The 14,864-nt window shown below is 35.1% G+C and overlaps 1 protein-coding gene and 1 long non-coding RNA gene across 2 annotated transcripts in view; one reads left to right on the top strand and one right to left on the bottom strand.

Annotated features, from left to right (window-relative positions):
- Window positions 1-7,542, top strand: part of LOC106070283 (RING finger protein 17-like) — a 63,997-nt gene extending 56,455 nt beyond the window's left edge. Inside the window, exons 17-18 of the mRNA XM_056036705.1 lie at window positions 1,177-1,304; window positions 6,587-7,542. Coding sequence (XP_055892680.1) covers window positions 1,177-1,304; window positions 6,587-7,233 — 775 coding nt within the window. The 3' untranslated portion in view covers window positions 7,234-7,542. The remainder of the gene's footprint in view (window positions 1-1,176; window positions 1,305-6,586) is intronic.
- On the bottom strand, window positions 2,078-12,120 carry LOC106075558 (uncharacterized). The gene is made up of 2 exons (XR_001219166.2): window positions 9,810-12,120; window positions 2,078-4,840 (listed from the first exon to the last, which is right to left on the bottom strand). It is a non-coding gene; the product is annotated as an uncharacterized LOC106075558 (long non-coding RNA).
- Window positions 12,121-14,864: the final 2,744 nt, after the last annotated feature.

Genomic DNA, 14,864 nt, shown 5'->3' with positions numbered 1-14,864 from the left:
TCAAATGTTACAAATCCATACTGTGACCATGTTCTACTTCTTTCTAGAAAAGGTCAGGTCAAAAGAAGTTCATAGAGTAAATACATATTAATTATAATTAACCAATCAGAGTAAGAGGTCATAAAAAAAAGTCGCGAACATCAGTTTCTAGAAGGTTATAGCTAATGAAATATTTAGAAAAGAAGTTTCTAGGGTTCTAGAAAAGTCAATTTTAAAAGGTATAAATTGGGGGAAAGTGAGTAAGTCAATGTCCTTGAGCTGTCGCATGTCCCAGAGATGTTCAGGGGCCATAAGTTGTAGTAAGTCATTGAGTACTTTATAGCTTTGAAGTCATTTATTAGTGAAAGTAAATTCTACGTTAAGATGATAGAAAAGGTATCTGTATATTTAAGTGCTTCTATGTTGTGGATTTATTATTTCAATGGTTTTGTAAGAATATGTCAAGTAGTACTGCATGGATAGTAATTGATGGAGTTCATTAGTAGAAAGAAAAAAGAATATAGAAGTTTCTTCAGTGTATTTTAGTCATTTTATATTCCCCCCGACCTGGGATTCTGTTTATGCCATTATTAATACACAAAAGAAAAACAAGCATTGTATTGTAAACACAATCATAAATATAAAATCTTCACAAATTAGGCACAAAAACTGTAATCATCTCAAGATACACATACATATGTCGGCCAATCCTAGTCTACTATAGTATGTAACCAAAATTTCTCACATCACATAGAAACCTGTTGAAAATCAGTTTTGGATGTGCAGAAAAATTACGTCAGAAAATCATTAATTACCAAGTTTGTTTGTTTTTTTTTATAAAAAGAATAATATACATAACACACATCAAAAATTGTCAAAACTATGGAATTTTCCAAAAAAATCCAAGCTTCCATGTCCATATGAATTATTTACAAAAACCTCCCCCCCCCCCCCTCCCATTAGGCCAGGACTATCTGTAAATACTTGAATATCCTAATATTTTTAAAAAACTGTATCCATAAAGTTACATTTACATTTTTTGTTGAAAACAGATACATATTTTTTAATGAACTATATTCTATATCTCGAAATTCCTTCTCTGACTTAACTACTTAACATTAGTTTTGAGAAAGTAAGCATGAATTTATTCATGTACAAAGTTTCTTTTCTTTCATTTTTCACCATGGTTTATTTCAGTTCTTCAGATCAAGATATCAGATGGAATAGCAAAATTCTAAAGTTTGAAAAATTTATGGAGAAAATAAATGAAAACTCTAAGCCTATCGTTAAAGACATGACATTTGAAGAAGGAAAATTAATAGAAGGTTTGTTTAATTTCTTCAGTTTTACATAATGTGCAAAATACTATTGATTTTACTTTTTTTTTCTTATGTTTGGTTTTTACATAGTAAGATTTTGAAAAAGTTATATTTGAAGAAATATATTTTAATCTATATAAAGAAAGAACTGTTAACACTGAGGGACTGACTTCATTTTTTTTTATATTTTCAATATGTCATGAGTAGATAATGACACCACATAAAAGTTATAGACATGTGACCTTAATATTAAACCTTTTGACTCACATGAAACTATCATCCTTACAATAAGATCTATGTCACATTGATGAAAAAAAAATTAGTTGAGTCTTTCAAGTTGGACCCAAAAGCAGCATAGAGGGAGGGGTGGGTGGGTGACAACATTTCAGCCATAGATAATGCCCAATAATGCCCATGTATTAAACTGATCCAATCTTCAGGTGATGACCCATAGTCATTTTATGACCAAAAAAAAAAATCAATAGAAGCCTTAAAATGAAACTGACTCAGCAATTAGATCTGTTGAGCATTGATTTTGAAATTATTTCACCAAATCACTCATAGGGATCCTGGAATCTGCTCATCAGCTTAATTTTTTTTTTTAAATGGTTTAAGTTTAAACTCAGTTACACAAAATTCCATATAAATAAATGATTTTGATGTGTGAACCTTTAAAAATATTCAAAACTAGCTGAATATAACCTGTGGCTTGTGCCAGCCTTAGTTTGCTATTACTGATCTACTTTGATTGAATTTAGATCTGTCAAAAATAGAGAATGTTCCCTTCACATTTTTTTTTTTTTTTTTTTTTGCAACTAAAACAAAAGTAGAGTTTGAAAATAGGTTTACCTGATTTGTTAAAAAGTTTTGTTATTTAAAGAGATAAATTTAGGTGGGTTTTTTTTTATTTTAGGGCCCTCAGGTCGGTACGTGACGTTTGACCGTTTTGGCGCAAGGGTCATTTTGGCACGAGATATTCTGACTATAATTTAACTCATTCAGTGCGGAGCGTCTATCTCATAGACGGTCTGTCTGCCCCTAAACACACGGAACATCTATCCCATAGACGTTCTTACCCTACCTTTGTTTCGTTGCATTTTTAAATAAAAATTTTTAACTAACAACAGTGGAACTATTTTTACTTTATAAAAGAGTTATAAAAGTTTGTTTGCATAGAAATTAGAAGCTTTATTTAAGACATTTATTTTTTCCTTTTTTTTTTTTTACAATGTAAAAAAAACGTTGCCATGACTATGCTAGACACAAGACACCCACAATGTTTATTACTGAAGAAACTTTATAATTATTCTAAAATTTATCACAAATAAATAGTAATAATGAAGAATTTGATCTAGATATATAGATTAGATTAGGTAGGTCGAAATTTAGTGTATTTGTTTCTTTTTTTGAGGATTTGATTAAGAGATTGACCCAAAACAATTAGATCAATTAGATATTCATTATAAGTCATCAGTTAGGCAAGGTTCGCATTTAATTTCATATTCACTTACACCTATCCTTTGGCTGCTGGACCACTGGGGCACCACACAAGATCTGTCAACCTTCTTTCTCCATTCTTCTCTGTCATTTGTCTTCAATAGAATTTAATTCTGATATTCTTTCTGAAAATATTGATACCGGCCTATTTACCTGCCTGGGTGGACCATTTCGGGGGCTGATTTTGAGTTTGTGTTTCCACACAAACTGTCTTTGTGACCTTGTTCTTACTTTTAAAATAAAAATGGGCCTCTTAATAAACAAACATGCACAAGACAAAGAAAATGATGTGAAACAAAAACATCACCATTAAATGGTTAGTCAGATTGATTGATTGACATATTGTGAACTATGGATGGCTTCCTGGTCATAAGGTATTGTCTCTAGATGCATGATCTTGAAAGTTCCGGGTTCAAACCCTTCTCGCCGCAATCCTCAACCATCCTGTGGCAGGTTTGTATTAGAATGTTATAATCCTTAATTCTGAGGGAACATTTAAAGCATGAAACATAGAAAGTATGAAAGGTCGGATCTTTACTTGGGACCATGATATTAACAGTCACACCAAAACAGCTGCACCAAAATTTCCTGCTTCGCCCTCAGGTTGTGGGAGAGACATTAAACATACACTACGGTCCCCGCCATGATCTAAGGATCATTTATGCGAAGTAAATGCCAAGATTGGTCAAACGGTTTTGATTTTTATTTGGGACATGCATACATGCTCCTTACAATTTGCTTTATATATTAGATAAGTGAATGTTTGAATTGTTATGGAATAACTAGTTTGAAAAAAAAAAAACAAAAAAAAACAAGAACATCTGTACAACTGCATTCTAAATACTTAGGTGTAATTGTAACAGATTATAAAGCTACTTGTGTCTCAAAAGACTATGGATGCACCTTGATGAATTGAGAAGCTGTCTTCCTCTTTCTCGTCTATGGCCACCACAGCTCTTTTGCTTTCTGCAAAGGTCGTTCCAGAAGGCAAACTGTCTCCATGCCTTTCATTGTCTGATAACTGTAGTCTAAAGATTCTTCTTGCGGACATCTCCTTAGGTTAGTCTTGGATGTCCTTCTTGTGTCTGGTTTTTGTCTGGCATGTGGGTGACATGTCCAAGTCCCAAACTAACGGGTGACATGTCCAAGCCAACATAGTCTTCACTTGTGTATTGGCCTATTTCAAAGTTTCCTACTTAAAACAGTTTGGAGACATTATTTCACTTCTATATTGTTTAATGCACAGGCATTGTAGACTAGAATTTTGATTGCCTGGTCAATTTGATATATTTTGACTTTAGAGAGTTTCATTATGGCTGCAGAGGCCTTTTCAATCCGTTTTGTTACTTTGTTGTCTATATTTTTGTTTTCTAACAAAAATTGATCCCATGTAGGTAAATTCTTGCAGCACTGTAAGGGTGTGATTTTTAATGCTTAACTCTTGTATTTCTGTGATAGAAATTTAGTTTTGGTGAGACTAATTGTAAGGCTGAGTTCTTGACAATGCAGTTGCCAAACAATTCACAAACCTTTGAAATCCTGCTTATAAATGGAGGTGAGTGCAGCAGCAGCAAACAGTAGTTCAGGATATACTGTTTTTTGTTTTTGGCTTTAGGCTGAGCTGGGTTAAAAAACTTTCCATCAGATCTACTCAACTCATGGAGTTTCAATATATTGGCAAGGACCATGGAAAGAAAATGCAGAATAGTGTTAAAGCCTAATTGCAATCTTGTTTAATAATATATCTTTTTATCAATGTTGAAATGTTTACATTAACTAAATATAACAATAGAAAACTAAATATTACATGTGAAGTTACTTTGTATTCAATGATTTAATTGCCAAGGAAACAAAAGTGTTCTTGTGTTATCAGTGTCTGGTAATCTTATTTGTGCATGTGTACCAAATTTGGGGTCACCAAAACATTATTCTGATTAATATTTTTTAAAAACTATTAGTTTAATAATATAAAAAAAACTTACCTAGCTCCTATCATAGATGAAACATTTTGACAACAAAATTATCAAAATTCATTATCTGAAACACTATGGAAAAGTTGAATTGAGGCAATAATTCATCTTAAAACACTATTAGGTAAAGAGGAATTAATACATTGGCAGGATATGAGTGAAGACATACTTACAACTTTAATAGCTAATTTTTTATAATGTCTTTTAATTCACAATTATACTGTATTATACTCTTACATTTATCTTTTTACACTCCCAATCGAAGAATTACAAAAAGAATAAGACAAACAGACACAAAAACTCTTTGTTCCCCTGGCAATCAAATCATTAATTACAATTCCGCTATCTGAAATAACATTTCACATGTAAATTTTGAGTGAGTCTGGAGTGAATGTATATTTTGGCTTCTGCACTTAATGGTGAAATAAGGGCATTGAAAACGAGTTCCAAGTTCTTGATGTCTGAAATTTTTCTTTCAAATTCTACATTCAAGGAATCCAAATAAGTTTTTAACTTTTCAACCACTTCACTACCTAGTTTACCTATCAGCAAAGAATCATCAAAAAATGACAAAAACTTTTTCACTTGCCTTCCTGAAAAGATTTAAAATGCACATACATTTCATGTGCAAACAACCCATTGCAATTGTGTCGATGGCGAACATGAAGTCTTCCACTCTTTATTAGAAATATAAGTAACAAAGTCACAGTCAATTTTCTTTAAAGAACATAATTTCTTCCTTGAGTTCCCATATTCTTCTCAATACATTGCCCATGCTAAGCCAGTGGATACTTTTGTGGTACCAAACAAGACAGCAGGGTTTCTGTCCAGGGCTTTTGCAAGAAAGGATTTAAGCCTCTCAAGCCCTCACTCTAATGGGATTTGATGATGATGATGATGGTGGTACCAAACATCTTCAAGTACTTCTCAAAACTGCTTGTGTTTAAGACTCCTAACTCTAAGTTTGATCACTGAGATAATTGGTCAATAACATGTTTGTTATTTAATGCAGCTATTCTCAAACTTTACCCTGTAGAGTTTATGGCTGGGATATTGTTCTTTAATTTTATTAACAAACCTTTTTATTTTTCTCAGTCAAAGCACGGACACAATAAATTATTATACTTCTATCTTGTTCCATGCCATCTCAACACTTTCAACACAGTTCTTCATAGTATTGAATAAATACTGGCATGGGTTTGCGTCTTTGACTGATTCTACATATTGCGAATTAGAAAAATCTTTATTTGCGTCTTTGACTGTTTCTATATATTGCGAATTAGAAAAATCTTTAAACTTTTTTGAATGACATAAATAGACATTCATTCTTTAGCCTCTTCGTCATAAGAATCAGAAGTATCAATTATTTATATAGTTATTTAAAATTACTTATTATTAATATATATGCATATTTTAGATATATAATCTGTGGCATACTTATATAAGTAAGTGTCTACGGGCCGTATGAAATACCTTGGTGGGCCACATGTGTCCAGAGGGTTATAATTTGCCCACCCCTGCATTAGAGGAATGTATGAGAAAAGTATGTGTAGTTCTCACTTGGAAGTGTGTCTCGTTCAAGTCAAAAGAGACCTTGTGATATAAATGGACTGATGGTGTGAGCATTACTCAGAATTTAAACAAATCAAAAATATAATCTCTGTAATAGCTCTTTCCAACACTAATAGTTTTGGATGTAACAGATGGTTATAGTTTACTTTCTCTTTGATGAATTTCAATTAAATAATTTACATAATCTCATTATCTTTTTAGTTTTAGTTTCTTTTATAATAATTATTGATAAATTTGATCATATTTCAGGTAATTACACTGAAGATAACAGATGGTACAGAGCTGTACTTGTGAAAAATTATCCTCATTGTAATATGTGTTTAGTTATTTATTTTGATTTTGGCACAACAGAACTCCTACCATATGACAGACTAAGACCAATGTGTCCAGAGGCCTATGACATTCCAGTCATGGCTTGGAGGTGTCATCTACCACTATTACCTCCAGAGAAATATGAACAAAAGTGGACCTCAGAGATTCAGCACAATATACGTGATCGCCTTTTTGGCCTTCCTGTTATTGCCAGAGTAGTCAAGTTGAAGCCCAAAACAGTCCTGTTGTTTGATGGCATTGATAGCAACATCAACCTACTAAAAGCTATGGTTGATGAAGGAATTGTTCAGCTTGCTAGTGTTCAATCTGATGAGCAGTGTGATCATGAAGAAGTTCAAGTTTCAAAGCTTTATCACATAGCTGATATTGATTGTCAGCTAACAGAACAGGAATATCAAGAAATTGAGAATTTAGTGTGTAATGCACCAGATTTACCATTTATAAAAGATGAAAAGCCATTTTGGAGCTTAGGCTATGAAAATCTTCTAACTAAAGAACAAAGAAGAGAAATGATTGTTTATTTGGCAAGATTATTATTTTACAGCAGAAAAAGACAATTTTAAACATTTCTTTTTTTTTTTTCAGTCTAATATTAATTTTGTTTCCTTTTTTTTTTTTAAACCTATTCTGAATTTGATTCAATAATTTTTCATTTTTTCATATAACGTTAAATGTATCCTTTTCTATTTTGTAATTATGTTGTCTATATTTATTTCCTCATTTATTTATGAGGGAAAAACTTTTCTTTAAAGATAAGCTAGCTTCTTGTCCATGCTTACATTTTATTTTTTTATTAGGGCTAAATAGATCTGAATATCTGGTGAATTTGTTAGCACATTTACTTGTTGAGTTAATAAATTTGAATATTGTTATGACACTTTTTAAGTTAATAAATTCATTTAAAGATTAAAAAGCGATTCTAAAATAGTAAGTTTAAAATTATATTTTTTAATTCAATGTAAATGACGGTAATCAGGGTGGCTGCATATCAAATCTGTGTAGTTTATAGGTCTTCAGGGTCTTGGTCAGTGCTTGTTTAACAACATCACAAAATCATTATTCTGAACGCCAAGTTTATTCAATACATATAGTTTTGACGTTGTTGACTAATTTCTAATATCAAGATTCAAGGTAATACTAATAAAAAAATTAAGAACACGTTTGTCTAATGAGATCCATACATGGTAAGGGATAAAAGCAAAGTATTCCTTGGTGGATCAAAATGGTGGCATTTACTAATAACTAACAATAATGAAGAAACAGAAGTTACTCTATGGGAAAAAATGCTATGACAATAAATGTAACAGTAAAATGCTGGATGGATATCAGATACTAGAAAAAGAAGACACGTGAGTTTGTACCGGTACTGTCAATACTGCAGGGTGTCTGAAATTTGTTTGTAAATACATGCATTAATATATTTGATTTACAAATAGTGTCAACGGGTGTCTTCTTTATCAACATTAATGAATTAAATTTATAACAAAGACTTATTCGGGTTTGGCTCCTATAATTTCAGAACTAAACTTCACACTTGAGTTATTGCCCCTCTATTCATCCTTCCTCAATCCAATAAAAACATATTTTTCTAAATAAAAAAATAAATAAACCGTTCTTATAGAGTGATAAAAGACTGAATTGCAAAGGTGGGAAAATGAATAAAAAAAAACTAAATGTATGTCTTTTCGTCAGAGGAAATTTCACAATCATGGCATGTTTTTTATTTATGAAATTAATTTTTTTTTATTCTTTCTATGGGAACTTCCCCCTTGCCGAGTTGACCAGAGTGGAGCTACAAAACAGCGTGACGCAAAGGTTAAACCTATGATAACACAGCCACAATGAGTGTCTAGCCTGCGGATACGTCTGTTGGGCATAAATCCAAAAGCAACATTTCTGAACTGTGATAATCACTCTCTCAACCTGGCAACTTTTCATTCTGCTGAGATAGATCCAACTATTATCACTTTTTTTTTTTCCAAATTTACCCCATAGATGGGCCAAACTGAAAGAAGATGAAACCGGGATTTAAAAAACAAAAAGAGTAATATAAGAGAAGCTACCGTACGTCGGCAGTTTGATTGCATCTCGACAAAATCATCATATTGTCTTTTAGAATCAACAACTGAGAGAATGGACACTAAAAGCAGTGCACGATAGATATTAATATACTGTAGACATTAATTAATGATAATTATACGAGAGACTGTGATTATCAAAGTAGACATAGAAGACTCTTTTTTTTTTATTTCCGTCAAATCCTTTTGCTTTCGCACAAAACATAAACAACAAACAATGACGTAATATTATATAATGTTTGCACATCCCATAGACCAGGGGTTCTCAACCTGTGAGTCGCGACCCCTTTGGGGGTCGCCTAAGACTATAAAAAATAAGGATTGTTATTGTCTATTCTTCTATTGCTGTGTGTGTCTATTGGGGGGGGGGGCAGTGTGGTATATTGTAAAAAGGGGTCGCCTAGCTTAAAAGGTTGAGAACCGCTGCCAACACTAAGGGTAACTAAGCATAAGTTTAATTCAACTCCAAAATGTGAGTCGAGGTACTTCCGGTATAAACTTATTTTACGACATTTACGATGTTTGAATTATGCTGCCAGCTTGGATAATTTTTTTTTCTCTTTTCATCATATTTGACATAATTATTTATATTATTTTTGCATGTTTACATTTTTTCTATAAATAGGAGTTAAAAAAGCGATTAATGGAAGAATCAATACATTTTCAAGAGTGTTATTTATTACCTAGGTAGCGTATATAATGGATGATATAAGGTCAGTCTGTGAGTGAGTCAGTCTAAATAAAATTATAATAATAGAGTCACTGAGCTACAGGTAAATAGTTCAATCTTACAAAGGTCTCACCAATACAGAAAAAATGGCATGAAACGTGACATAGGACTAATACAGGACTATTTTTAAACTTATAAACGAAATTTCATTTAGGTCTATTATAGTAAGAGTATACCGGTATATGCTAAATGAATCTAATTTTATCAGTGTCGTAAATAAGACGATACACGAACTACAAGCTTGGCTAATTAGTCTATATTGGCTAAGAAAAAAAGTTCTAAAGCTTTACATTTATAGATTTAAGTCATAAATTGATTTGTGCACACTTACCTCTGAAAAATCTTCGATGACAATTGAGTTTCCATTCATCATTTGGTGTAAAAGTGGTGATTAAAATATTTAGTGATGGCTTCTTTATATTGTAAACTAATTCACCGGAAGTCATTCTACTAACACTACCCTGCAACTGGGCTGCAACAAAGGACGCCTCGGTGTACGGGACTTATTTAATTGAAAAATATAGGCGTGGTGCGCACAGTTGGCAGTCCTGTATATTATATATATATATAGTCTATAGCACATCCTTCCTTTTAAAGTTCTACTAGGAATTTTAACAATTCGACCACTTTTGGTTGACTTGACTGGCACAAGTTTTCTAGACGTTGGTCTATAACTGTCTGTTTCGTTTGTTCCAACAGTTTGCTGTTCATTGTCTTCATCGTTATCATAGTACCCAGAGATGTCTTCATCGAAACTCTTGTTCAAAAAGCGAGTAATCTTTAGGTAGTCTTGCTTTTGCATCGTATTTCACTTTGCTTTTAATCTATCGTTCGTTGAGTAATGTCTCGCTTTTTCAGCTACCGATGGTTTCAATAGTTTGGGATCAGTTGGAATGATTTTCCTGAGTCTTCTACTCATCAGCAGTTGTGATTGTGAATACGGCAGTCCGCTTATCGGAGTATTTCTATACTCGGGCATAGCGAGAAATGAATCTTTACTAATTATGGTTTGAATGCTTTTGCACGAAACATAAACAACCAACAATGATGTAATATCACAGTGGTGTAGCTAGCCATGTGTGTGTGGTGCGGGCCGCACGGGGCATCAAACTGAGCACAACATTTTTCAGTAAAAACCGCACACATGAACAAACTACTGTATTTGATTTACAAAATTGATTTATTTTGCCACTGTTAATATTATGGGCGCTGCTCAAGTTGATAAGTCTGGCTGGCGCTTATAGTGCTAGCTTAGATGGAGAAATTGTCTTCTCTATTTAAAATGGTTGACGGCAGTGATCAAAGGGTCCTAAAGGTAAAATTCTGATAATGAAATGAATCTTGGATTCCTTTTCTCTCAAAGCAGAATCTGGCCCTCAATGGTCATCACAAACGAGTTGAAGAACAATTGTAAAGACAAAATCTCTTAAGTAGGCGGATCGCTAGTTGCTATGCATTCTTAATTTTCTAATTGGAAGGGCAACGCCGAAGCCATTATTACTATCAGCAAAAGTGCTCTGATCTGAGGATTAGTGCAGAATATCAAAGACATATTGACTACAATAAAAATAAGCCAAGCGAAAAAAAAAGATATCAGCTAGAATGCCACAAAATGATTCAGCTCTAAATATTGTCTAAATATTCGTGATGCCTATTGAATGCCAGATTATGCTTTGAGAGAAATAAAATCATGTCCAAGATTCTCTTCAGGTAGCATTATCAGATTTTAACATATTTCTGACAATTGCGGTAAGTGTGGCTTTATGCGAGCGAAGTTTTTCCGACTTAATTAAGTTGATCAAGAATTAATAGCAATCAGCGATGCGTTTCACTAACAAGTCAATTGGTGGAAAAATGATTTCATTAAAATTATTGATAGTTTTGCGACCAAGAAAGCTCGAAATATTTATTTGTAGTATATTTTGTTAACGTATAATAACGTGTTTTCGCTGTTTTATATCAGAGGGGGGGGGGGCATCATTAGGAGAGGCCGCACTGGGCATCAAACACCCTATTTACGCCACTGTAATATCATATAATATTAGCACAGAATCTTCTTCATGCAGTGGAAGATTAAGAATTTCTTGCCTATCTGGAATTCTGGTCAAAGCTCCTAATATAGTTCAGAAGAAACTACAAAAGTCTGGACTGCACATACGGGAAGCTGCTGAAGAAATTAGTACCCTTCATGCTTTCTGCAAAATGGTGAGAAACTTACAAAAACCCAATCCCTCGAAAAAACAAAAGAAGGTAGTGAATACTATGGATTCCCTGTAATCAAAACAACCAGAAGAAAGAAAAGACTTGATGGGAAGTTGAGTTCTAATATAGGACTGCCAATAGAACTGCAATTCAAACGTGTTGCGACAGAAGTACTGCACAGATTTCATATGGAGATGAAGGGCAGATTACAAAGGCTGGAAAGAAAATGGATACCTTTGGGTTTCTTCTTGAACCAAGACACCAACAGGCTTCATATGGTAATTACGTGTGCTCAAACCTTGCAACCTCCTCCGAAAACCGCTAACTCTGGCCACTTCCATTGCGTCATGTGAGAGAACATTCTCAAAGCTCAAGCTTATCAAAAACTATCCCAGGAGCACAATGACGAAAGAAATGCTCATCATGGCTTTAATGTCAGTGAAGTCACAAATACTAGAAAGTATAGATGTAGATGATGTTATATAGGCCTATATATATATATCTATATCTATCTATCTCTCTCTCTCTCTATATATATATATATATATTGCTATAAACCTGGTGGTGGCACAGATGGGGGTAGTGGTGTGAGTGTAGTCAGCCGACGCAAATCGCCCCAGGCCAGCGCTAGACGAGCGGTCAACCGTGACGAGTTACGATGGTCAGCCGAGTCGAGTGTCAACACGGCGGTTCGGGAAGGATCGACGGCGGTTCGTGAACAGAGCTCAGGAGCGTCACGAGAGTTTTAGTCATCTGACCACCTGGAAACGTCGAGCGGCGTTCTGTCCGGTTCGAGAAGGCCAGTAGGGACCCTATATAAGAGCGGAGGTATCGCAGTCAAGACGGTCGAGAAAGGGGCTCATTACAGCAAGGTTAACGGCAGGGGTTCAGAGCCCGGTTCACTACAGTCCGGTCGACTACAGCACAGTTCAGCGGTGTGGTTCTGTACGGAGCATTACGACGGTTCAGTGCGGAGTACTGTCAAGTACAGTTGAGACGACTGGCGTCTTGATCTTGGTCTGCGATCGAGTCCGACACAACGAGCCTAGTGTGTGAAGTCAGTCCTGAACTGTTGAACCCAGTGCAAGCCCGGAACGAGACGGAGAGGCCAGTGCAAGAGTTGATACGGCGGAACGGTGTTATCGAAGAGATATTTGTACAGTCTTGTGTTACGTGCTGCCAATTGTACAGTATGGGCTATTATTTATTCAACTATTTAAGTGTTACGTTACTTTGGAGCCCTGAGTTGTCAAGTTCTTTAAGTTGGTGGTGTAAGGTGCAGTTTGCAGAGAGCCTGGATAGTGAGATTCGTAACAATATATATATATATATATATATATATATATAGATAGATAGATAGATAGATAGATAGATAGATAGATAGATACACAACACATACATATATATATATATATCCCCCCCCCCCGAAAAAAATCCTGGCTACGCCCATGCATAATGTAGTCTATTTTTTTTTATTTCCGTCACATCCTTTTGTTTCGCACAAAACATTCACACCAAACAATAACGTAATATCAACATATTAGCACAGTTATCTTTAGAAATGATACGGTCAATGTATTTTTTAAAAACAATATCAATTCTACATTACATTTTTATTACAAAGCTTATATCAACTCTGGTTAAGACATCCGTGGACGAGTTTGGGTGCAGTGGATGACCAGAGACTTTCTGTGTGTCTGGTCCTGCTCTAGAGTGCTAAACAGCACTGTGGTGATAGTTGCCATTCTGTCCAATTTGCCTCGACAAATTAATTAATTAACGATTAGGAGGGAAGGAAATTGTACTTGACTGAACCTAGTGCTATAAGCTGGATTTCGTCACTTCGCGAGTAGGAGACGAAGTCAAGATTCAAGATCAAATATAGTCAGTCCACTGTCCGTCCGGAACCCAGCTTAACCCAGTGAAAGTCCAGGACGAGACGGAGAGGCCAGTTGTGCATTATGGTTATCAATAGTGAAGTATTTGTACAGACAGTTTTTACGTGTTGACAATTGTACAGTTAATGCCTTTGAGTTGGTTGTGTCATATAATGCAGTGTTTCAGAGAGCCCGGATAGAGAGAGCAGTTACAATAATAATGGCATTAATATATAATGTTGTAACTCTATTCCCTCACTGAGATACATGATGCGCACTAGACACTGTTCCACACGAGCGTGGAACAAGAGGAGAAGGAAATGGAGACATGATAGTAAATGCCAGCTTATTTTGCTGAACCAAACTAGATCTAGAACAAACTGACATTCTGTAGTTTGTGTGTGTTATTTATTTAAACATTAAATCCTTATCTATGTTATCATTAACCTGTTGAGTGTTTTCCTGGAAATTTATAGCAATTGGTGTCAGAAGTGGGATTTATAATGGCTACCACGAAAACGCTAGACAAACCCCTTATGAAGGAAGTGAAGCGGGAACTCCGTGACCGAGGTCTGAAGACAATTGGAAATAAGGAGACCCTACAGGCACGCATACGGGAGGGTTTGATGGAGGAAGAAGCAGATCCGGACACCTATTTTTTTGAAGTCGAACCAGATATGGAATTTATGCAACAACAGATGGCAGCTGTGCTCGAAAATATTGGTTCTATGCGAGAACAGTTGAATGCAGGGCTAGGAAACACCAATGACAAGCTAGATGTCGTGGACACCAAGATAGATGTCAAGGAATCGGGAATCAAAACCGAGTTATTGGCTATGAACGAACGCGTGCAAGCTGTGGAGGAGAGAATCACCAACATGGACAAACAGATGAAACAGAGGGTAGACGCAGTGGAGAAGGTCATCGATGAAATGAAGATACAAGCTCAATGCAAGCACAGAAATGTACCAGATGCCGATATGACGTCATTTGTACCTGAAGTCTCCAAGAAAATGAAGCCCCCCGTATTTGATGGTTCCGTGTCCTGGTCCGTGTATAAGAAGCAATTTGACGCAGCGGCAAAAGTTAACAAATGGAACAGTGAGGAAGAGAAAGCCACCGCCTTTGTGTTATCTCTAAGAGGAAAAGCCTCCGAACTGCTTCAGTCTCTACCGAACCAGCAGGATTTCGCCGCTCTTGTCCAAGCTATGGAACTCCGATACGGGGATGAACATTTGCAAGAAGTCTATAGAGTGCAACTAAAACCCGACAACAGCGCCCCGATGAACCACTACAGGAGCTAGAGA

This window comes from Biomphalaria glabrata, chromosome 7 (assembly GCF_947242115.1).
Source record: "Biomphalaria glabrata chromosome 7, xgBioGlab47.1, whole genome shotgun sequence".
NCBI lineage: Eukaryota > Metazoa > Mollusca > Gastropoda > Planorbidae > Biomphalaria > Biomphalaria glabrata.
This window is presented reverse-complemented; position numbering and strand designations above follow the sequence as displayed.